The 26,600-nt window shown below is 41.1% G+C and overlaps 1 protein-coding gene across 1 annotated transcript; it reads left to right on the forward strand.

Moving 5' to 3' along the window:
• Positions 1-1,472: 1,472 nt before the first annotated feature.
• b3galt2 (UDP-Gal:betaGlcNAc beta 1,3-galactosyltransferase, polypeptide 2) lies at positions 1,473-23,982 on the forward strand. Its single transcript, XM_034080601.1, is given in 3 exon segments — positions 1,473-2,237; positions 21,581-22,280; positions 22,282-23,982. Coding segments are annotated over 2 exon segments (1,323 nt in total). The 5' UTR covers positions 1,473-2,237; positions 21,581-21,941; the 3' UTR covers positions 23,266-23,982.
• Positions 23,983-26,600: the final 2,618 nt, after the last annotated feature.

Here is a 26,600-nt window from a genome sequence, read left to right on the forward strand (position 1 = left end):
GACAAGCTGCTTTCATTGCTTATCGAGAAACACTGCGGTCTCTGGAGTTGCGTGTGAACATGACTGGAGGCTGATGAAGGGTTCGCATTGTCTTTAAGTCCTTAATGAGACAGGTAATAGATTCCTCATTATGCTGAAGACGAGGTAGAGAGTCAGAACTGTCAAGGACCTGGAGTGTTTGTTTTTTGCAATCATTCTAGATATGAAAAGCATGCTATATATAGTTGGTATGAATGTGTGCATAATGATGCATTACTAATGTAACAAACAGGGCAACAATGTGCTTTAAAATGGTCCTGTCCATGTGAGAAACATTGCAGCCAGGCAGGGTTAAACAAAGAGCACAATGGTAGCAAATCCAGCTGTTATCAGACAACCACTGGCCACCATGCTCTTATGGAGTTAAATCCTCTTTATTCCGCCCACAGAGGGGGAGCAGGGTGGCTGGCTTGGGAGGAGAGGGAGAGGAGAGAGAGATGCTGCATTCACGTAAATAAGGGAAATATGGGAATAATTAGTTCATTCATATTAGCTCTCAGGTGCCACACACTGCTTTGAAATTGTCTTATTTTCTATTTCTAGAAGAGATCCTCATAGCTACACTACTCTGCTGAATTCTGACAATATTATGTGTAATCACTAATCTGCAATAGGATGTTAGGGATGAGCGACCGACCCATCTACAATATCTTGATGCTCCTTTTCATCACAAATCAATAATAAAAGTATGCTATTTGCAGATATTGTGATGGATCCATAATAATTGTATCGATGGTTTGTTTTATGGACCAAGAGTAGAGACACTCTGCACAATGAGGCTTTATAATTTCCTTTTAAGTAGTAACAGAGGAATGTATGCATGTCCTAAATAAGACATCAACTTGGGCATACATTTTTCTATTGAATACATTAAAAGAAGTGGCAAGAAGTATGTAAACACAACACAACAAATTGCTTTTAAACATTTCATACCAAAACCATCTGCTGATGTAACACTCTTTCTTATGGCTTTTTTACTCCCTTTTAAGACCTATGCAAGGTAAGTTTTGTTTTTTTTGCATACAAATTTGAAAGCGAAAAAAGAGGGAATTTATTTTTTTCCCACAAAATATAGTAAACAATGAAAAATAATTGAAATTGAAAATATATAAAAAACACAATTGTATTTATCAAATGTTTACTGAGTATCTTCAAAATCTTCAAGTCCATTAATTTGATGTCTCAAGATCTTATTAAATGTTTGACTAAATTGCTCCTATATTCCTAGCTTTAAACAAGAATATAATAGGATATCAGTATAGTATTTATAATGTGTTTGTTAGTGTGTCCGTGATTGTGTTTCTTTTTGGAGAGTGTAAGCTTCACCCACACCCCTTGAACGCAGCATGAGCGTCTAACAGGGTCACGTGAGATGCTCCCCTAATATTGCAGTGACGTGGTAGAGTTCTGTCAGAGTAGAGCGGTGTCTGACAGCCTGCCTGCCCGGGCCAGCAGCTCCCTTGCCCGGCTAGGAAATACGACCAGGTTCAATAATCTGGAAAAACCACACAAAGCAGCGGACTGGCAAAAACCCAAGCAGGGGGGTTAAAGTAAATTACTAGTTGTTTTTGTTTTTACCTTGAGTACATGAGGAACATGTTTTCTCTGTAGCTTTATTGGACTCACATGTGAGAGAGGATATTTTTGTTTGCATTTTTCTCCATTGTTTTCACTGCGCTGATACTGTACATCAGCCTGCCGAGCATCGTGAAGGACCAGCCGCACTCCCGCTGCTCGGCTTCCGCTGCTCTCTCCTCCTTAGGGCTTGGGAATGCGTGGATGCTGTGGTGCTTTACTCTTACATGTTTACATTTAATAACCTATCCTGTGAGTGAGATACACTAGAATGAGACCAGGAAACAACAGTGGGTAAACCAAAATAACATATTAAGTACTGAGGTAGAGGGAATCTGTGACGGACACAAGGAGCAGGAGACAGGGGAGAGGAGTCGCCGCAGCAGGAGGAGAACTAAAAGCCTGCAGGTTTGTTGCCTGTGGGGATGAGGACTAGCAGGGACGTAACACATCCAAGGTGTCACTGTGATTAGAAGAGAGGGAGCTGGACGAGGAGAGGCATTGAAGTCCACGCTGTACCCAATCCAAGGAGGCGGTGATGGCGGGTGAAGGCACCGGGGTTCACACACTCCGTCAGCCGACCGCAGCCCTGTCAGCAGCCGCAGCAGCATGAGGAGGAAAAGGTACGCAACATTGCACGTCTCATCAGTCCTCCACATCCTCATTATTCATTTAGCCTTCCCCACCCTCCTCTCCAGTACATCCAGCCATACACCCTTGCCAGTCTCCTTGACGAGTATCCATTCACCCATCAATCAATACATGAATCCATCGATGCCTTTCCACCATGTCCAAACATCTCCTTACCATAAGGCACTTTTTTGACCCCAAGAGGCTTCCTTAAATGTTGCAATGACAGTAAGTGGTCCCCCCTTGGGCAGGTGTATTGCTGACACATGAAGCAATAATAGTTTTTTAAAATATAACTTTACCCGCTAAGGGTGAATGTTGACTATAGCTTTCATTTATCATTGCCCAGAGCAGATCAGAGATTCCTGAAGGGACAATCACTGACATCAAAAAGGGGTCAGTAGTCCATACTGTATTCCTTTACAAAGGTTTAAGTTTAGGAAACTCCTCCTTGGCCAGGGAGATCCAATTGATCCAGTTCAATTAACAGGGCTTTTTATCCACTTCATCACGTCCAGCTGCCCAAAGTATTTGGCACTGAAAGCCTTTGCATCCTAAGTGCTGAGATGGACATACAAAAATAAAACCCAGCAGCTAAGCTCACCATCTGGGTATTCACTCTGCCCAGACTATGAAACTTTAATAGGGTCTAATTTTCAAACCACCTTATAATTTTTTGCTGAACGGACATCCCGACAAGACTCGGAGTAAGGACTATATGGCGTGGCTTTATTAACGAAGTAAAACTACAATTCTGCTTAGGAAGTTGGCAGCAGCACAGTGAGTGTTTGGATTTTACTCTCACTGATTGGAAGAAAATCACTGTCATATAATATGTACTACAGCTACAAGCTCAGAGCTGCCAAAGCTTTATTTCCCGGGCTCTTGTATTTTTTAGTTTACTTTTAAGAGGCTGCTCAACTTTGTTACTGCCCTTTTTAAAGGACAAATGAATTTAAATGTTATCCATTACATCTATATTTGATTGCTTTGACTTGTGTGTTAAAGGGTCAGCAAAGAATGAAAAACAATTGCCTTAGTGTTGCTCTTTCTGGTTAAGCTTACATGGAAAAGTTGCATGTAAAATACGGTACAGTGTCAAATAATGCTTATTTTATTGTTTATAATTAGCCGTGTTTGGTCTAAAAGAAATATGGAGGAATAAGTGTTCAATACTGGCAAGGACAGTTTCATAAAACTGTTTAGTTGATATCTTAAAACAGCTTTTTATTGTCCACAGTCAGCAACCAAAAGGTATTCAGTTTTTGTCCCATTACATGAAAACAATTTTGCTTGGCATTTATGCTATACAAATTACTTTATCTTATCCTAACCTTAACTAATGAATTAATAAGTTGTTTGAAAATGTAGCGACTCGTTGTCTCAGCTTTAAATATAATCAACAGCAAAATGTCTTTAGAGAAAGAAAGCTCCTATTATTTTGATAATACAGAAGATCTAAAAAGGAACATGTTTCACTGGAACTACTATCAAAACAAAGTAACTCTATTGCTTTGAGGTGGAGACAGAGATTGTCAGACCGGAGCCACATAAACACTTGGCACATCTCGATATCGAGATTAAGTGGAGAAGGCAGCAATGTTTAGTTTCTTTTGTCATTTCCGTGAACTGACCCTTTAAGGATTTTATGTTCATACTTTGTGACCACCGCTCCAGTGGCCTGGTCCAGATCTGACCAGTCTCTAGTGATGCATGGCAAAAAAGAAAACCCACAGCTGGCCATCCAGCGTCACTCATCTGCTATGTCTGAAATACTATTGAGAACGCACCCTCCCTATCCTAGCCGACCAAACTACATTCTCAAAGCATCAGGTCAATCAAACTTTATTTAAAAGTGATGCAAATTAAAGATGTTTAATAAATAAGTATATTGCTAAATGGTTTATATCGTACTTGGATGTATACATTTATTTGTTGCATACCTCTCATACCAGTATCATCCAGCCAGGGGTATGTGGGTATTTTGTAGTTGCCAGTAGATGTGTTAAGATTGTCGCGAAGCTTGACTTATTGCCAAAATAAATAAATTGTGTAAGCTGTAACAGCTGAACTTTTATTGAGACCTATTTAGAGTGTTTGAAAACTAATCAGCAAGTGATAAGAGTTGACATTTAGTGTAATGACAGTTCCGGTAGATGCTGTTGGGTATAGTTAGCTGGATAGACCTAAATCAGTGCTTCTCAAAGTGTGGTCCGCGGACCACTGGTGGTCCGTGAGCGCCCCCTAGTGGTCCGTGAGTATATTGGTAACATTTCACATTTGAAATAAATAAATACATTTAAGTTTTCCGCACTCTCGCGGGAATATCTCCGCAATGGAGTAAGCTTAAGTTTCAATTATATTGCATGACATAGCCCAGCGCAACACCTTCATCACACATGTTGCCACTTGTTTGTACCATTTTCAGGCCATTTGTAATCTGTTCTAGAAAAACGATGTGATTTTGGATATTTGTGGAGTTAGGTGGTCCGCGAGTGTTTTTCTATTGGTTAAGTGGTCCTTGGTATGCAAAGGTTTGAGAAACACTGACCTTAATGCTTGGCTAAAAGTAATTGATAAACAAATGGAATTGTTAGCTAAGTGTAGTGAGTAGTGCTCCTGAAGGCAGCTCAGGGCCTGACTCCTCCCCCAAACACTCCCCTCATTAGAGCAGGGTATAAAAGGCACCTGGTTCCCTATGTTCTTCCCCTTGGCTCTCCTTTCATGGTTTGTGGTACAGGTAGGCTGCAATACTAAAATGTAGGATACGTTGTCTCATTTCTTCTAGTATTGTATTACTTGCTGCTTCCTTGCAGATTACTGAAGCTCAGCAAGGTGCTAAAACTAGTGATGGCGAGATGAAGCCTTATGAAGCTTTGAAGCTTTCCAGCCAATTGGTTCGCAAAAGGGTTCATCTCATGAGGCTTCATCATGGGCTTCATTTGAACACAACCCCCTGCTGGTCAAAGTGTGTAAAACAGGCAGATTGGACATCTCAACAGTGTGCTCTATCTCATACCGAGTTCCCATTGAGTAAAGCGTTAGAATAACTCTAAACAACGAACATTAAATCATATTTTCATGCTAACAATATTGTATGTATTCCAGTTGAATGATTGTGATTGAAAAGCCTAAGGAGGCTGGTAAACATTGCAAAGAGGGATTTGCATTCCTTCATAAACTTAACCATGTTGTAGCTTGAGAAAGGCTAAACCATATCAAACAATACATTTATGAACTACATTATCTCATTTAGCTGTAGCTTTTATAAACAACAACAAAGACGTATTGTTCAGTCGTCGAACCAGGGACCCTGCGGTCGTGAGTCAACTGCTTTCCAGCTGAGACACAGCACACACACTAAATCTCCCTGAAAACACTGCAACATATTTATTCCTGTATTTATTGATGTTTTTATTCCTACATTTATTTATGCTTGTATCTATTTATAGCCTACTTATGACATGTTCCGACTATATAAGTGAGGGTCTGAGCTCTCTTGACCCGGGTACAGGAGGGGTAATATGGTTCTTATTATACATCCATGGGTATTATGAGCGTTGTGGTTCAACAGTTCAACCGATCTGAATCGCTTCGTGAAGCAGTCACGTGGTATCGACCGGTATCGACAGGCAGCGAGGCTTCGTTTGTCATCGATGACGTCACTGGCCCAAAACGATACAAGCCTCGATACATGCTTCACAAAAAGCTTCGGGGATTACTCGACACACGCTCCGAAGCCTCGGCGCAATATGTAACATCACCAGTGTTGGGTGTAACGCGTTACAAAAGTAACGGAGTTACAGTAATATATTACTTTTTGCTGTAACGAAGTAATGTAACGCATTACTAATGAAATGTGGGTAATATATTACCCGTTACAATGCTCAGTAACGCAGTTACAACACATTTTAACCCGAAATTAAATGGTGTTTTGTTTTGTAACAATGTACTAACATAGCGAGACATTCCGACACCAGACAAATTGTGCGGGTAGATTAGTAAACCTGGTGTTTACTCTTCAGGCTTCGCGCCGGGATCTTCGGGGCAGTTGAATATTCAAAAAAGAGAACGGAGCGAAAAATACCAACAACAAATTGTGTCAGGTGCGCGTGACCTGCTCCGCTGCGCGTGCATCATTTCCAAAGTGCTTCCACAGCAGTGACACACATTTGTGGATAATCATTTATACGAAAATGGTTAAAGCAACCATCACTAAACGCCAGCAACACTGCATCTACTGCAGACCGTAGCAACAGGTCAGATGGGAACATCACGTTACCCTCCGCTGTGGACACTAGCTTACTCCCGCCTGACTCGCCGCCCTCAACCCCGGAGCAGCACTCTTCATCGCTCGAAACACCGCCGCCCCTCTGCGGCCCGCAGGTGCCAGCCAGGATACCACGGCAAAACAGAGCCTGCCCAGGTAGATCTAAACAAGTACCCGCCTGTACAGTGGGGTTAGGCGGTCATTTTGCAGCTCGTGGTATACAAATAGACAATGGCTAGAATATGTGAAAATAGTGCCATATTCTGCCATGCCTGTAGAAATGTTGGGTCAAAAATAATGCACACAATAGCACAGATGCCTTCACCACGAATGGCTACAAAAAGATCTCATATCCCAAGCTTATCAACGAGCTGATGTTGCAGCTGAAATGATCTCCAGGTCACAAAGTCAACCTGATGATGTGATACCAGTTCTCAAGCACAGTAAATGTTCTCTTCCCAGAGTATATGATGGGACCAAGGTGATGTTTAGTAGGCTACATGGTTTTAATAATACTTTTGCTTTTCAATGTTTGCCATTTCAAACCATGAGCTGGTTCAAATAATATTTGCCTTGATTTACAATATGTTCTCATTTGTTTTATCAGTAGGCTACAGCTTTGAAGCTTTTGTGCTTTTCTTTGTCATAGTCCATTTTGGACTATATGAAATATTTCAGGATTGCACTTTTAACTCACTTGAAATGTTCTCACTTGCTTGGTTTCAAAACATAACAAATGCCATAATCTGTTCATTGGGACCATCAATGCTATTTCTCATTGCTGTTGCCGGCCACTATTGCTCATGTAAACCTACTACTGCTGCGCCCCCTGTAACCTCAGAGGCACCCTGAGTCATTTTGTTCTGGAGCCGGGCCTGCACACGGCCACATGCTAAACACACTACAGAGCCCATTCCGTGTCCTGTTAGTGTTTACTTACTTAATACAAGTTGTCAGTAGCCTTAAGGGCCTACACAGTTGTTATGCTATACCACATTGCCCTTCACTGGATGTATAATGAGCTGCACTAAACTACATTTCAGCATTTAAAATACCTAGCCATTCTTTTGCGGTTATTTTGGTGAAAGTAACTAAAAAGTAACTAAAGTAGTGTAACTCATTACATTTCAGAGACAGTAATTTTGTAATGTAACTTATTACTTTCAAAAGAGAGTAATAAGTAATATGTAATATATTACATTTTGGAAGTAACTTGCCCAACACTGAACATCACTAGCTAAAACCTCTTCCTGTGGTGAGTAGGGCAGAACCTGAATTGTTTGGATGCCACATGGAGAGCCATTTGTAATATTTATTTAACTATTGCTTATAGGTTCACCTGCCGCTGTTTTGTTTTATTCTCATTGACTTAGTGCTGTTTTTGTATAAGTTTTGCTTGATTTCGTATTTTGATTAGTTTTGCATTTGTCATACGCTTATACTTTACCTGTTTGTCATTACCAACTGGGATCCTTTTTTAACCTTGTTTCAGTTTGTTTTTATTTTAGTAAAGCTGAGTGCCGGTCATTGGGGGGGCTAGTCACCCTCACTGTTTGTTGTGGTGAAGAGCACGCGTGAGTGGCCTGTTTGCTGTGTGTGGTTTGCTGTGACTGCACCTGGTGAGTATTTGGTTGCACCCTAGTGTCACGTGAAGTAGCCTGCCACCCCATTAACTGGCCTCAGCCCACCTTAGTTTTGATTTGCTGTTCTTGTATAGACTTTTAATGTTGCATTTTAGTTAAATATTTGTAACATTTAATAAAGATAATGTTTAAACTGAATAGTTATTGTGTTTATAACCCATGATTTTATCTTACAGCAACATTTCCTAAGTTTCCTTTTTCTTTTGATTACATTTAAATTAAAATGACTTTACTTTGAAACACGTCTCTGCCCCTTAGTTAACGAACCTGTGTCCTGAATTGTCTTTTTGTGTCTATATCCTGTGGTGCCATCCCCCAGGTGGCGTTGTCGGTCCTTTATCCCCTATTTTAGTATACTATTCATGTTCACAAACGCACCAACGCATAAGTGTAGCCATACTGTATGGTTGAACATATAGGAAAGGTGAGCTAAAAGTAATTGATAAACAATTGGAATAGTTTGCTTGAAGTAGCCTTATGGTTAAACAACTGGAATAGTTAGCTAAAAGTAGCACATTTAAATGGTTGAGAATAGTTAGCTAAAAGTAATGGATAAAAGGTTTAGTGAAGTTACCCAGAACTAATTGATAAACCATGGAAATAGTTAGCTAAAAGTAATAGAACTGTTCAGGAAAGGTTGCTACAGTAAATGCACGTAAGGAAAAAACAGTTGGAATAGTTAGCTTAATGTAGAGTAGCGGCTAAACTGTTGGGAATTTTAGGGTTAAGTTAATTAATAAACATTTGGAAATATGTGACTAAATGTAATTGAATAACGGTTAAGAACAGCTCAAAGTAATAAATAAACAGTTGGGAGTAGTTGGTTAAAAATAAGCGATGGTTTTAAAAGTTAGCTGTGCCTTTTACGCAACGCCTTCACTGTGTTTACTTTCATTAGAACAGCTAAAGAGCGACCGCAGGCTGCTACGTTTTAACCACACACACCTCTACATACGTCGAACTGCCCGATTAATCCACCTATTACTCGTTTTATGAAGGAGATGTCCGGACACTAAGGCACATGAGGTGTGTGTGTTTGTGCTCTGCTCAGCTCTGTTCTGTGTGTGTCCGACACAACTATTGCTTTGTGCACAGACACAGTTAGGAAAATAAGGAAACGGTGTCATATGGGAGCACCTTAGACCAGGGGTCTCCAACCTTTCTTCATCTGAGAGCTACTTTGAAAAAATGAAAGTGGCCAAGAGCTACTTGCATCACATCACTTACATTTATTCACAAAGCCCTCATCAGTTGAATTAAGCTATACTTTTGTACACGTGTGAAATTGCACTACCCAAAGCTTATCAAAAATCTTAACTTCACATTAAGGTCAGAGAAAATGACAATTTCTCAAATATTATTATGGCCCACAAGTACTTCACTGAAAATTCACATCAATGTCCTTAATCTCCACCTTACAAGCATCTTATGGCACATGCATGTGTAAAATAAGTGCATTCACTCTTTTTTACAGTTAGTGAGATGACTGGCACTGCATGGAGTCCACCATAGCAGTGGCGGTTCTAGACCAATTTGACTGGGGGGCCAGTTATTTTCTGAGGGGGGCACAATAAATGCAGGACGAAAAAGAGAACTAGACAGTATGAAGTAATTGCGCATAAGAAAACAATGCCATACAGTTATTGGTATTTGTTTCAGTACACTTATAGTTATTACTGTTAGCTTCAGCTTAAGTTATAGTGCAATGTTTGCACTCACACCATATTTATATAAAAATAAAGGCAATGAACAGTTACATCTCTACTTTACATAAGGGTGTCTGCACAATCTCACATTACAGCAACAAAATCCTGCGGTTTTTGGCAAACCGAGTACCAGAAAATATACATTTAAAAAAAACAAAAAGAAAACTTTTCATTGTTAGGGGGGCCAAAGGGGGGTCAGAGGTCAGTGTTAGGGGGGCACTGGCCCCCCTAGAACCGCCCCTGCACCATAGAGGTGTATGCTGCAGTGTACCCCACTTAGGTTCACTCTAATAGTAATTTAAATGTTCGTCAGTCTTGTTCTGTATTTAGATTTCATGTCAGAAAAAGCTGCTTCACAAAGGTATGTAGAACAGAACCAAATAAAGCAGACATTTGCAGTGCTGCTCGGTGAATGTTCTTATAGTTTTCTGGGTCTATACAAAGCTCCAGAAATGTTGTGAGTTTTGCTGAGACTCAAGCTGAACATTATTTTGGAGATGTATAACCTCCATCTCCACAGGATTGACACTGAATAGTTCAGCCATCTTCTTCTTCGTCTTGACATTAAATTATAAACCATAATAAATCAATTGTATAGGTCTAGCGAATACAACAAAAACCGAATACTTCTGCAGTCTATCTGCAGCTTCTAGCAACAGTCTTCTGTTAAAGAAAGGACACTGCATGTCCTGAATGTGGCATCACACACATGGCTTAAGTCTGAACACAGCAGACAACAGGAGTATTTACAACAGCATTATAAAAACAAAAATAGTGCATGTGGGTGCACACTTACATTCTCTGTCTTACTGTTACATAAATCCCATGAATGTATGAGATTAAGTTAGCTTAATCATATCTCAATCAGTGATTACGTGAATAATAAAGTTTCTATCGGGTCACTATCAGCCTGTCACTCATTATTTTCAGGGGGGCGGGGTTTGGAGGAACGGAGAGGAGACGGTGATCGTGGAAGCTTTCCTCCTGCCTTCACAAACTTTACACAAGTATTTATCAACTGAAAATAGCAAGAGGACATTCATATGCAATCCAAGACTTGATTAAATCCACCAAAAACCTGACATGATGATAACGAGTGTTTAAAAAAAAAACACAAATCCCTCCATGGGAGCGGGAAGGGGGGTGCTGAGGGCGCTGCAGCACCCCCTAGCGGCAGGCAGGCGGTGCGGAGCGCCCCTGTCTGAATTATTATTTGATGGTTATTGCTGCTCCCGCTGTGTATAATCTGTGTAATATGTAGCCAATAAATTCCACATTGTTGGTAAAATAATATTTTACATCTTTGTAGTGTGTGTGCTCGCCAGTGGCGTCGCCTGGCCTGCCCTGAATGTTTTTTTCTGTAGCCCCGGACAATTCTACCTCAATAATATAATACATTAACCGTGCTTTACGTGAACCTCATCATGACACTAGAGAGGATGGCAGGACTGTAATTTCCCGTGTTCAGTGAATGCAACAGAGGCAAGACACCAGACCAATCAGAGAGTTTCATGGAAATAAAAGTGTGCTTGTGTCATTCAAGAGAAAGAGAGAGAGAGAGAGAGAGAGACCGAGACCGGTGCCAGCAGGGACCGTGTTGTTAGCATCTGGTTAGCTAGCTGCACTAACGGACATAAGGAGCTGTTTGTTCCACAACAAGCTGGAGGAGAGTCCTCTCCTGTCAGACTGAGAGGCTCAGGTGAGCTAAAGGACTCTCTAAGTGTTTAGATAGTTAACTTTAGTCTAAGTTATCTCAGTGGGTCTCAAACGGTTTGGTCACAAATGATTAAAAAGATTATTTCCGCGGCACACCTTCATATGATTATTATCGTTATAAAAAAAACAAAAGAATAAAGGAAAAACAGTTATGAAATACTATATGGCAGTACAAAAATAATTCAGTTTGAAAGGGGAGTGATTTGTAAAATATCCATAAAGAAAAAGAACATCTGATTACAGTTGTGTTTCATATGGATGTTGAGAGATGTATGAACAATAAGAACGGACCCATATCGCCTTACTGCCCACGGAGCTGTAATAATGGATATATTGCACATGTTTGCTGTAATTCATCATTTGTAAAATATTATACTACATTGGCTGTATGATTAAATCTTGTACCGTAAATGTTGTATTAAATAAAGTTAATATTACCGACGTCCCTGTAGCTTATTATTGCACTGTATATATATATAATATATATATACACTGTATATATATATACAGTGCAATCATTCTTTCATGCTAAATGAAGCTGTTGCTTGGATATCACTAGATCCTGTTACAGTGTAATAGTACATAACGATTGATGTTACATTAGCATAATTAATAGCTAGCCGCTAGCTGCTAACTGCCGCCTCCTTAATATCAAATCAATCATAATAACAATCCATTACCATGCTGTCATGAACGCGCTGTGCTGTTACGTGTACGCAAATTGACGTGCTTGATGTGAACCATAGACTGTATAAATGGACGTAGGGTCCGTGACGTCACCCATAGGATTCTGCAGAGTTGCCGAGAATCCCTTAGTAGGCGGAGTCGGCCACTAACGGCTCGACAGTGACGTCAGAGTTCAACTCCAGCCTGCTCCAAATAAGGGCAAAGAGGCGGAGCCGAGGCGGGACCTGCTGCCGCCGAGCTGGAAGCATGGATGTATAATAAGAACTGGATACAGCGTGGGAGGCGGGGCCTCATTCATTCCTATGAGAGTTGCTCATTGGCGCATGATGATAAAATGGCCCAACTTTTGAGAGAGCGAAACGTCACAGATTACCCGGCATGCCTGAGAAGTACCCGTATGTGCGCTCATAGCGCATGCGCAACTTTAACCAAAATGTTCGTTCACATCAAGCACGTTAATTTGCGTACACGTAACAGCACTGCACGTTAATGACAGCATGGTAATGATTTGTTATTATGATGGATTTGATATTAACGAGGCGGCAGTTAGCAGCTAGCGGCTAGCTAGTAATTATGCTAATGTACACATCAATCGTTATGTACTTATATTACGCTGTAACAGGATCTAGTGATATCCAAGCAACAGAGCTTCATTTAGCATGAAAGAATGATTGCACTGTATATGTGTGTATATATATATATATATATATATACTTATAATAAGTAATATTAACTTTATTTAATACAACATTTACAGTACAAGATTTAATCATACAGCCCATGTAGTATGATAATGAATTACAGCAAACATGTGCAATATATCCATTATTACAGCTCCGTGGGATGGCAGTAAGACGATATCGGTCCGTTCTTATTGTGCATCCATGGGTAAAGATAAACGCAACTCACATTGGTTTCTCAAACAGCATCTCTGAATTTCACTCTCTGCCTTTGACGGCTCGTTGTAGCTCCCCACCCTCCCTGTGAGCACAGTGTGCTCTGATTGGTCGGGACACGTAACATGAACGTGCCGGGCGGTGCGGTCCCGCGGGTTAGATGCGCGTTCATAATGCAGAGGGAAATAACTCTCAGAATAACGTTATTAGCACATTATTACAACTTGAGGAACGAATGTTTTTAATAAGGGCTATACAAGTGTTCATACTGGGTAGTTTATTTAGTTTAACAAAAACTATCCAACGATTTACAGACCACTCTTTCCCCATGTAAGTCAATGGGAAAAAGTGTTTCCGGGCCTGGCAACCAAACGGAAGTGTAGTACCGCCGTTTGGCCACCACGAATATTTTCATCTGAGTCCGGCGCACTTCCTGGGGGCTTGATGTGAACGAGCATTTTGGTTAAAGTTGCGCATGCGCTATGAGCAGAGTTTGGTGTAATAATATTACTTTTGTCGGTAACGGAGTAGTAATATGTAATATATTACATTTTTTTAGTAACGACCCCATCTCTGGCTATGAGCGCACATACGAGTACTTCTCAGGCATGCCGGGTAATCTGTGACGTTTCACTCTCTCAAAAGTTGGGCCATTTTATCATCATGCGCTAATCGGCGCTAATGAGCAACTCTCATAGGAATGAATGAGGCCCCGCCTCCCATGCTGTATCCAGTTCTTATTATACATCCATGGTCTCCAGTCAGCACAGATGAAGACTCGCTATTTGAGGGCTTGATAACCCACTCCCCCTCCACACCACTCCACACTCGTTGGTTTGTAACAGCACTTAATGTGGCGGACCCTTATACCTTCTATAAGGTAATATTTACTAGGGGTGTAACGGTACACGTACCCGTACCGAAATTATTCGGTACGGGCCCTTCGGTTCGGTACACGTGTGTACCGAAGTGTACCGAACGAATATAACGTTAAACGTAAAAAATTGAGAACGTGAACAACTTCTTGGAAGTAATCTCAGGTGCTGCGTCGCAGCATTCAGAGTAATTTGCTCCCATTGTGTTCAACGCGTCATAGAGCAAACAAGTCATTTCATTGGACGAGCTGGTCAGAGGGATGCGTTAAAATGTAGTCAGTGATTTGAGGAACTGTCGAAATGGCGAACGCAGATAAAGTTGAGCTCGAAAATCCTCCAGCATCATTGAAGTCTCCGGTTTGGAAACATTTTGGTTTCGCAGTTACATACAAGGATGACGGACAAAGACAGGTGGACCGAACCAAAGCTGTTTGTCGGCATTGTTCAACTATAATTGGTTACGCGGCTGGCAATACATCAAGCTTGCACACTCATTTGAAAAGGCATCACCTGAACGTGAATATCACCGGTACCAAAAGACTGAAGTGCAAACCCAACTCCCGCTAGCATTTAAGCCTCCACCACTCGCAAAAACATCAGACCGAGCCAAAGCTATTACAAAAGGCAAATATCCTTATGTTGCCATGTTAGCAAAGCGCTACCTGGCTGTATCTGCTACCTCTGTCCCTAGCGAGAGGGTGTTCTCCACAGCAGGAGACGTTGCTAGTGCCAGCAGATCTGCCCTTTCGGCAAGCAATGTGGACAAGTACATTTTTCTTTAAAAAAACATGAAAATACAATGACAAGCAAGTCCTAATGTCAAACTGGCTGCTTAGGTAGTACAGTTCAAATACAGATGATTTCAGTTAATCGAAAAGCTGCACCTTAATGTTTATTTTATTATATTTTATATTTATTTGAGTGAATATTCACAGTTTAATAATAATTAAAAACCCAAAACTAATAGTTTATGTTTTGTGAGTAGGCCTACTAGTACAGTAAAGTTCAAATACAGATTATTTCAGTTAATCGAAATGCTGCACCTTAATGTTTGTTTTATTATATTTTGTATTTATTTGAGTGAATACATTATTCACAGTTTAATAATAAATAAAATATGTTATGTTTTGTGATAATTTTCTGCTGTACCGAAAACGTACCGAACCGAACCGTGACCTAAAAACCGAGGTACGTACCGAACCGAAATGTTTGTGAACCGTTACACCCCTAATATTTACCTTATAGAAAATGCACTGATCTTTGCGCTATTGATCTTGCACGAAAACATAAACATGACGTGTTGCTATAGCAACGCCTGTTGTTTACTGTGGTGACGCGTTCTAAAACCCGGATGTAAACTCCTTCCGGTTCCTTCGTCAAAAACGCAATGCAATTTCTCCATAGGATTTTGGAAAATAGATCGAAATAAGGTCTGTGGTTGACACACATTTAAGAGACGGATCACGTTTTGTTCAGCCGGATAATCTCCACATGTCTATCCTACTTTTATAATTTTTGAAGCATAAATCTATCGCAAGAAGCAAAATGCTAACGTTATGCTATAAAGGAACTACAGCAGGGTCGCTGCTTCAACGTCATGCCAACTTAAGATCCATATTCAAACATACAGATTGTAAATGGTACAAGTTGAAGTGTTTGTTTGAACAGTTTGCAGGAGGCAGGTACTTGCTTTCAAGCAGAACAGGGAAAACAAACTTAGCGGTAGTGTTTACGTGTTCGGTGTAATGACGTTAAACGGCCTGGACAACTTCTGTAGTCCTATTCAGCCACTTGTTAACAACCATCGTTTTTCAGTCACTGCTGATGTATTTAATGTCGTAGAACAAAACGTGATCTGTCTCTTCAATTTGTGTCAAACACAGACCTTATTTGGAGCTATTTTTCAAAATCCTATGGAGAAATTGCATTGCTTTTTATCGAAGGAACCGGACATGGTAAAAATGCTAACTTACTTCCGGGTTTTAGGACGCGTCACTGCAGTTCTCTATAGAGAGATAGATAGAGGGATAGAGAGAGATATATAGTTATAGATAGATCGATAGTTATAAATAGATAGATAGAGAGACACTTTGCACATAACTCACGGTAGCGATCTTTTATACTTCATGCAATCGGCATGAAGTATACACATATGAAAAGCTGAGAGTCCACAGATTCTATTGGTATAGGTTTCATCACTGTGCGATCAAAACTCACTCTTAACCCTGTGTTCTAGTATGATAAATAAAAGAACATTGTACCTTGAAAATCAATGCATTCTAATAGTGGGTACATTTTACCCGTTGGTGGTTTTAGGTATACAGTGTTAAACATTCAAATGAATCATAAATATAGTGGTTGTATTAAAGTTATTCTTCAATGCAAGAAACCTCAGTCAGCCACATAATCAGTCATGCCTATTTCAATAAAGCAGAATTTAACCCCTTAGGCCAGAGAGCGGCCAGTCTACACGGCTCCCAAATGGTAGCTGTATTTGTCTTGAGGAAAATGTGTCACTGTGCACCGCTTTACTAAATGAAGGTCAAGTATCCCCTTCAACATCAGCCATGCTCATTTTGCATTCATTACACACAATGTGGAGGCAAAAACAAGCTAGGTTGTTAAAATGGGCGTGGAGACAAAGAAATCAAAGTGTGGAAAATTGCATTTATACCTCACAGTCCCCCCCACCCTCCTTGTTTTCTTCCTCTAGCTTTAACACTAGAACCGCCAGAGATTTCTTATGCCTAAAACCGCCACCTGGGTCAAATTGACCCAGCATTAGAATGCATTGATTTTCAAGGTAAAAGTATTGCTTTAAAAAGAAAAATGGTATTGGTATTTTGACAAGCAATTTTGTTAAATTGTTTCGTTTATTAACGGTACAACATAGTGTTTCGTGAGGTGGTTGTCATTGTTGGGTGTAAAGCAAACAGCTGTTTGCTGCGGAGCGCAGCGCGAGCAGTCTCCCGTCAGCGGGAGCACGCTCCTTCACTACAGACTGTTGCTATCAATCTATCTATCTATTTCTCTCTCTCTCTCAATCTATCTCTCAATCTATAAGGAACCGCAGTAGACAAAAGGCGTTGCTATAGCAACACGTCATGTTTGTTTACATGCAAAATCAATAGCGCGAAAAGGGGTGGGGTCAATATGACCCGCTTGGCGGAAATAGGTATAAATGGCAATTTTTTTTGGCGATTTCTTCAATCTGACTTCATATTGACAAATTCTAACAACATAGGGTGTTACATAACACACTTTCAGGAAAAGTCACGGACTGGGAGACTTTAATATGTTATTGAAAAAAAGTTACATACAATAAAAAACAGCTCTGGGTCAAATTGACCCGATTGGCGGTTCTAGTGTTAAAGCTGATGTGGTGACAGAGACAACACTATAATATATGCCTAGCATGTCACTCCCGCAGCCTTCGTTCTGATTATTGACCGCTGCAGAATCACTGGGGCTTTAATTAGTGCTAGTGTAACTAATTGGCTTGCATAAAAGTGACATTGATGGGAGGCAGGAAAATGAATTAATGAGGAGAGGCATTGGCAGATTAAGTGGAACTGCTAAAAAGTAAAAATGGATGTCTGGTCTCTCAGTGAAATTGGCATTTTTGTAGAAAGCGAAAAACAAAAACAAAATAATACACTCCACCATTCATGCTCTTCTCTATGTGAGTGTGTGGGTGGGTACGGACGTCCGTCGTGTGTGTTTAACTTTGTGTGCATGTGTATATGTGCCCCTCTGTGTGTGCACACTTCATCAGAGCTCACGTAACTAGATGTTAATTTAGTTGACGGGAGAAATCTCTCAAGCGCTGGATATGCTTCGATGTAAAGTATGTTAACCTTTAAAACAAAGCCGGCCCTGGCCCCTCTCATTCTCCTGTAATTGCTTGCGCTGGGTAGGCACAGTTTCCTGAAAAGGTTATCGTGTTCCTTGCCAGTTGTCATGATGAATGAGCAAACATAGCAGGAAATGAAAATGGGAAGTTTGGAAAATCTGCCTCACACCGAGTCGGCATGTAGCATTTGCACAAAAATAATGCTTTGTTGTTCAGTAGATGCAATTTATTAAAGTGCAAGCAAACAAATAAACAAAAACGCAAACACAGGCAATCAGTAAATTAACAAACTGAGAAAGAAAGGATTTTTCAGACTTGCAATGCTGCTATATAAAAATCAAGTGCAAGATACTGCTGGCATTTTCTTTTTTTCCTGGCGTGCGTGTGTGTTCTCATGCACAGCAATAATGATGTATGTTTCTAGTGTGGATATAATTATGTTTGAGGAGCACATGTATCTTTTGTGTGGGTCTATAGACACAAGAGTGACTTGTGTGTGCAGTAGGCTTGTGTACATCATTAAGTCTGATCTGCATTGTGTTAGTGTGTCTGTGAACACAAAAAAATATTATGCATGCAGTATTTGGTGCACATATGATTATTTGCGATGCACAGTACATTTTTTGCTTGTGCAAACCGATTGCTCGCCTTTGTGCTTCCCCTGGCGCACAACTCCCTGACATCATTCACGTCACATTTTTTCAGCGTTGCATGTTTCTGTGTGTACATCTTTTATTTACGCCTGTGGTAGAGGGTCGAGCAGCCTGGGTGGTCTCATCTAGACGGTAGTCAGCATTGATAAGCCGAAGGTGGAAGTTGAATGGCAGATGAAGGCTGTCATCGCCAGAGGCTGGCTGAGGCTCTGGCACCACTGCCTGCCGGACCCTGAAAATCTCATTTTGACAGATGCATCTCCTCCCCTAGCTGTCGACGCCCGGTGGGGGGCTGATGACACGGGTGGCTCAGTGTAGCGTTATCCGGCAACACGTTGAGCAAACCTGCAATTTATACTTCTGCCCCAGGCATTAAGCTGAATAATGACATGCAAGAGGCACTGTCTCCCCATGCTCAGCACCAGACTCATAGTTTCCATGAAGGCAAGGCAATTTTATTTATATAGCACTTTTCAGCACGTGGCGTTTCAAAGTGCTTTACAGATTAAAAGCCAAAGACATTTAAGAACAAATACAGCATAAATACATTATTAAAAAGGCATTTAAAAACAGGCATAATAAGCAAAGGTAATGAAATAAAAATAAATAAATAAACACAGCAGGTACAGAATACATGACTAAAAAGGCATACTGTAGTGTGAGTATGGGCTAGTGTTGCACGGTGTACCGATACTTGAAAGGTACCGCGATACCCTGCCGTTAAAAACGTTACGATTCCTCCGTTTCATTAGTATCGGTACTTTAAGAAAGACGGGGAAAAGTACTCAAGTGAGCGCTGTTTGAGGCCCATTCCCAAACCGCCCCCTACACCCTACCCCTCCGTTTGCGCGTTCACGCGGAGGGTCCGCCATATTGAGGGCTGTTCCAAAGCAACGAGTGTGGAGGGGGAATGGGCTATCAATCCCTCAAACAGCGAGTCTGCAGCGGTGCTGACTTGAGACCGGTCTCTACCTGACCGGAGTCACGCTGTGTGTGTCCGTCAGGAAACACGCTGTTTACAAGTAGTTTCAGCAAACATCCACTGATAAATTGCGATGTTAACAACCTCATAATAACCTCATATGTTTTTAACTTAGGATCATACCTGTGTTTAGTCTAGAAAAAGGTAAATGTGTGCATTTTATTATAAAGTTGTGTATATTTACAGACCGTTGCAAAAACTAAGAAGCTTATAAACATCAGGTTTAAAACTAAAAGAGCTTTGAAACACAATGAAAGATGTTTGGAGTTTTATTTGAGTTATTCATTTAAACTTTTTGTCTAAGAGATGCTGATTTGAAACCGTTGTTACATACAGTTACGTCATTTCCTGTTTCTGCCGGAGAGAGGGGGGAGGCCGTCCCAAAGCTTGCTGCTGTATTTACTCCCTCCATCTGACAGGAGGGAGCCTCGTTGAGCTGCGAGTGTGGCTACAGACGGAGTTCACTCCATCACGGAGGGGTAGGGTCGAGGGAGTGGTTTGGGATTGGGCCTTAATAAGAGCCGTGTGTGTTCAGCGCTCTGCTTCCACTCCCTGCACTGCAGCCGTACCTGCAGTCCCTCCCCTCTCAAGCATGCTCTAAGTGCCTCCCCTCTCTCGTGCATGCGCTAGCTGCCAGAGCATGTGAGAAAACGAGAAGCATGGCTGAAAGTGGGAGTGCAACTGCCGCTGCGCCTCGGCTTGTTGACAAAAAAGACGCCAGAAGCGAAATTTGGAAGTATTTGAGCTATATCTCTGACAGTGAGGGCAAGCCTACGGACACCACGAGGCCTGTCTGTAAGAAGTTTTAGATCCCTGCAAACCAATGGAGCCAACACATCAGACTTGGCTAAGCACCTCGCCGACCGGCATCCAGAGCTGTTTAAAGAATTTAAAGACTGACAGGTTAGCGAATGTGATAGATAACATAATTACATCATGCTCAAGACAATGCCCTCAAATCTAAGTCAAACAAGTGTAATTTATTTTGTGACAAACGAACGTTTTCGTAGTTTGACGAGGCAATTAATGGCAATGATAACTGTCTAATATGGCTATCTTTTTATCTAACTTACCAATGTGGCTAACATCTGCAATGTACATTTTGTCACATAAAGAAATCACATAAACTCAAGTATAAAGAAGAGACCGTGTTGTAAGAAAACACTTAGATAAACTACAATTGTATTGATCATGAAAATAATAAAAGAAAAGTATCGAAAAACAATCAGAATCGCAATTCTTGACTTGGTATCGGTATCGAAACCAAAATGTTGGTATCGTGACAACACTAGTATGGGCAGCTCAATTAAAAGCAGCGGCAAATAGGTGCGTTTTTAGTCGGGATTTAAAAATAGGAAGTGTTCGAGGAGGAATTGTATTTTCTATTCTTCACTGTTTTTAGAGTCTTTGATGTGTTTATCTAAGACATTCTCTTGTTTTCACTCACTGTAAAAAAGTACTAGCATAATATGCTCATTTAGTATGTTGTATTTACTGTGAGAATGGTGCAAAGAACGTGTGTTATGCTGTATGATAGCAATAACGCACACATTAGGTGGCAGCCTATTTTCCACCATACAGGTGCACTGTATGCAAGGTAACATTTATAGCAGTAATCTTCCCTTCTACCACTGCTCTGCTGGCAACAGTATTTTCTAAATCTCATATATATTTTTCCCATCACATCCCCAGAGCCTGCTGTGTTTCACGTTACCGTCCAATCAAAGATGCTACGAACAAAGCTGTCATATTGATTCAGCTTCTCCCTTTCAAAATGTAAAGTCAGCTTATCAAAAGAGCCATTCACCATAGTGGCTGCTGCATTCACAGAAAAGCTCTAATTGGGGCTTTTGCAACTGGAAGACATTCATTCAGAATGTCTCTGTCAAAACAAACCATAAATAAAATGATTAAGAAATAGGCTCGGCTCTCCCCGCAAGTATAATAAATAACACATCTACAATCAGGCATTGACATGTGGCTCAGTGCCAGCAATTTGAGGTTTATTTCAGACCGATGCCAACATTTGTATCTGTTCCTTTTTTCTCTTTTCAGATTAGAGACAGCAAACACAGAGGAGGTTACCCTTATCATATCCTGAAGGAGACGAGACATCGGGCATGACCTTGTGTTTGTCTACAGTTCCAAAGAAGAGCCAGGGAGAAGCCTTCATGGCCAGAGAAACATTGCTTTCCTTGCTCCATTAGGAGCTCTTTTAACCCTGCTGCAAGCTGCACTGGGGGGCTCAAACGTTCCCCTGACTCCACCAGGAGGCTCACTCCAACCCATCTGCCAGCTCAGATAACCCTCTGATAGTTGGCAACCACATGTTTGAGGTGACTGTGAGTGACTGCCGCCGCCGCCCATTCTCCAGCAGCAGCAGCAGCAGCAGCATCCTGCGACCCCGATCTGCACCATGCAGTGGAGACGGCGGCACTGCTGTCCCATCAAGATGACCTGGACCGTCAAGCGGTCGCTCTTCAGGACCCATGTGGCCGGCCTCCTCTCGCTGGCTCTACTCTTCACCCTTTTCTTATTTTTCAGCCATCAGGATTGGCTTCCGGGACGCAGTGGGCCCCGGGAAAACCCGCTGGCCTACACTGTCAGGGGCTTCCGCAGCCCCAAAGGCGAAGCCAACCAGAGCAGCTCCCTGCGGAGCCTGTGGAGGGACACGGGGTATGTGGCACCAAAGACTCTTCTCAACCTCAGCTCTCAGCAGGCAGATGGGGCTGCGGGGGAGGCAGCAGCAGGAGGCGGAGGGGAGTTCCAGGATGGGGGTAATGGGACTTGGGGACTCCATGAGCACCAACAACAGTTTACAGAAGGAGATGGGTGTGGGAGGGAGGCTCAGTGCTCAGCCCTTCCGCTACATCCTGAACGAGCCTTTCAAGTGCAGGGACAGGACGCCCTTCATCATCGTCCTGATCGCTGCAGAACCCGGACAGGCCGATGCCCGTAATGCCATCCGTCAGACATGGGGGAATGAGAGCAACTCAATGGGCTTAGGGTTTGTCCGTCTTTTCCTGCTCGGCACTGGAAAGAGCTCAGACACCTACCTGCAGAGCAGCATAGAGGAAGAGAGCCTTGTTCACCACGACATCATCCAACAGGACTATCAGGACACTTACTACAACCTGACCATCAAAACGCTGATGGGCATGAACTGGGTGGCCACCTATTGCCCACACGCCTCCTACGTGATGAAGACAGACAGCGACATGTTTGTCAATACCGAGTATCTCATCCAAAAGTTGCTTAAGCCCGAGCTGCCTCCCAAACAGAGGTACTTCACGGGCTACCTGATGAGGGGCTATGCACCAAACCGAAACAAGGACAGCAAGTGGTACATGCCGCCCGAGCTGTACCCAAGCGAGCGTTATCCGATATTCTGCTCGGGCACCGGGTATGTGTTCTCAGGGGACATGGCCGATCTGATCTACCAGGCGTCCCTGAGCATACGAAGGCTGCACCTGGAGGACGTTTACGTGGGGATCTGCCTGGCCAAGCTGCGCATCGACCCGGCCCCTCCTCCCAACGAGTTCCTCTTCAACCATTGGCGGGTGTCTTACTCCAGTTGTAAGTACAGCCACCTGATTACGTCCCATCAGTTCCACCCCAATGAACTCATCAAGTACTGGAATCACTTGCAGAGCAACAAGCACAACGCCTGTGTCAACGTGGCCAAGGAAAAGAACAGCAGGTACAGACACCGAAAGTTTCACGGGGAGAGGCCTCCTTGATGCATTCTGTGATTACAACCCCCGCTCAAGAGAAAAAGGGAGATGAGCACACTGTTACTACAGTCTTGGAGGGCATATGAACTCAGTACTATACACTATATGGGGAAAAGCACATTGTTTTTGGTATTGTGTACAGTCGATGATCCAAACTATTTTTTTAATTTGAGGAAAAAATGTTAAGTATTGTAAAACTGTTGAGCTATTTCTAAAACGGAAGATTGTCTGTGATGTGGAGCATAACGTGCTGCTGCTGTCTCAAGGGTGATGTTGAGGATAATTCAGGTGCCAAGAGAAAGGTGGTTATTCATGCTACAGTTAATGTGAAGGCTCGCCTCTAAAGGGTAATATACAGTATGTCACACTTTACAAAAAAAAAAAAAATAGACAGTGGTGTTTACACAGAAAAAGAGAAATGCACATGTATTTTGTCGAAAGTTACACTACCTAACTATGAATGAAAATATATTTGACGTTGACCAGTTATGCTGCCTGGTTTCTCAGTGTTTACTTTACAGGTTTATCAAAGAACATGACTCTAAAGAGAAGGTTTATCCGTCATATACTGTATTTTTTTTTTTTTTTTAATCTACATGGAAGCACTCACGTCCCGTCAGAGATGACTGAGATTGTATTTTTTAAAGCTTTACATTGAGTATGACTCTGCACTTGAGCAAATGTGCAATGAATTAATTAACAATTAAATGTACTGAACTCAAACTTGCAGTTGTGAGTGTGTTTTATCTGTGAGTCTTTTATACATTTAGGCCTCTTCAATAGCATTACTCTGTACAATCCATAATCAGCATGGGGCTGGGACATAATTCACTCACGATTGGTGTAGTTTCTACATTGTTATGATTTAAACAGTGATATTTTAGTGGGATCTGTTCTAAAAAAATATATTATTTAAGATGATCAAAGTCAACTTTATTTTCAATCTTCTGTGTATGAGATACAGACAGGAGAAATGCTGTTCCTCACAATCCAGAGGAATACACATATATATATCTAATACATATATATAGGTACATATACGTATATATACACACATACATAAACTCCTATACACCCTCTTATATGCACATACATAATCAAACTTAGAGACAAACGTATATACAAATACTGACATTAGGAGGAGAGGTGAGAGGGATGGTAGAGAGTTTAGAGCCGTGTGGAAAAATGATTATGATCACATTTTATTATATCGCTGAGGGGAAATTCAGTGTTTCACTGGTGTTATTACAATTACACACATAGTCCCGAAATACACACACAGAACAAAAGGTCTAGGAAGTAGTATATGACCTGACACTTGAACATAAGAGAAACTTGTAGAATTTAAAATGTACATCTCATAAAAATTACTTAAATAACAAAACATTATGCCAGTTAAAGATTAGCATGGATACCTCCAACTTTTTTTACCTGAACTCTGAAACAACTATTAACACATTTAAGCATATAAGCAAACCAAAGTACAGGTAACATTTACCAAGGCGGGGCAATTACATTTAATATACAATTATTTTGGAAGTTATGTGACAGCTTGAGTTGCTACAGTGACATCTTCTCAGTTGACTGCTGCTGATTTGATGGTGCTAATTGTAGGTGATTCAGTGAGTCATGTTTGTGATAAATGTAATAACATCCAGAGGTGGGAGAAGTACTTGTAGAACTTGTAATAAACGTAGAAGTACCAGAGTGTAGGAAAACTCAGATACAAGTCAAAGTTCTGCATTTAAAATGTTACTCAAGTAAAAGTACAAAAGTATAAGCATCAACATATACTTAAAATACCAAAAGTATTCATTATGCAGGTTGGTCTATTTCAGAATAATATATATTACATGTTTTGATTATTATTGATGCATTAGAGTGTTATCAAAGCAGGTAAAGGTGCAGCGAGTTTGAATGACTTTGCTTACTGCAGGGTAGCTTGTGAATTTACTCCAGATGTAACTAAAGTCTGGGGCATGGGGGTCGGGGGCTTGAGGCGATTTAAGTGTTGATTATATTTCACATCATTCATCCACAACTGTAACTAAAGGTACAAAATAAATGTAGTGGAGTAAAAGTACACAATGTACCTCTGAATTGTTGTGGAGTAAAAGTACAACAAACTTGGAAATACTCAAGTAGAGTACAAGTATCTCCAAATTGTACCTAAGTAAAGTATTTGAGTAAATGTACTTAATTACTTCCCAGCTCTGTTAATATCTGGTGCAACCTGTCCAGGATCTTTTACATTCGTTTTGGTGATTATGAGTAGCCAGAATTCTCTCTTCAAGCTCTTTTTCCATTGCTTCCCCCTTTATGACCGCAGGTGATGGGATTGTTGAGGAACAATCATGTTATCTAAAAATCTAATTCTGAGCAAACCAGGTAAATAATGTGTATTTTCTACAAACATCACCAACGATCATTAATAAAGGTAATATTGTATTCGGTGGACCTTGGTGAGATGAATTAATTTCCAAATCGAAAAACATAACATTCAGAGAAGTTCTGCTAAGGTGGAAACAATGTGATGACAATCAGGCTTAGTCATGGGAAATGAATTAAACATTCTTCAGTCTCCCCGGGGAACATAAAATATTCAGCTTCAAAAACACCTAAGTTTAGATTTTTAATTAAAGATGAATGCATATGATGTTGAAAGGCAGCCGGTGTGCATCCAGACGGAACTGCCTGTGCAAAAGTGTGTGTTCAGTTTAAGGGAGGCAATACATAAATACACACTCCAGTGCTCTGGGCCACCAATAAAGAAAGCATATATAATTGGTTGATGAGTTGAAATAGCCTGTATCAGATGTGGGTACTATTAATAAACTAATGGAAAGTGGGGGCTCTGCACTTCCTCCACGACACATCTGCCAGTCTCTGCTTTAATATGTTGGAGCAATTCTGTTTAGGGAGCTGTAAAATGGGTAAAGTTCACACAATGGTATATTTAAGCTGCTAAATACTGAGCAGACACTTCTTAAGGGAGGAGGAGGCTGAGAGGTAAAGACAGCTGAGGGAGAGAATATTAAGATGTTCATCTAAGATAAGCTATACTGCACAAAGATGTATTTGATACTGGAGCCACAAGCAAAGTAGCAGCTTTATTTGTTAGTTTGTGCGCAGTCATGTGAGAGAGAATGCCATCCTTTAAACCTAAGCTAACTGTTACAGTTTAGGACGTTTTTTGGGAAGACATCGTTATCTCAAAGCTGTTTTAAGATGCAATCTGTCAGCTGTATCTGGCTGATAAGTGAGGTATGCAAACATCTTTGTAAAAAGTCTGGGAATATCAATTATATTTACCAATAATACACCAAAATGATGATGGCCCT

The sequence above is a fragment of the Pseudochaenichthys georgianus genome, chromosome 4 (genome assembly GCF_902827115.2).
Source record: "Pseudochaenichthys georgianus chromosome 4, fPseGeo1.2, whole genome shotgun sequence".
Lineage (NCBI taxonomy): Eukaryota > Metazoa > Chordata > Actinopteri > Perciformes > Channichthyidae > Pseudochaenichthys > Pseudochaenichthys georgianus.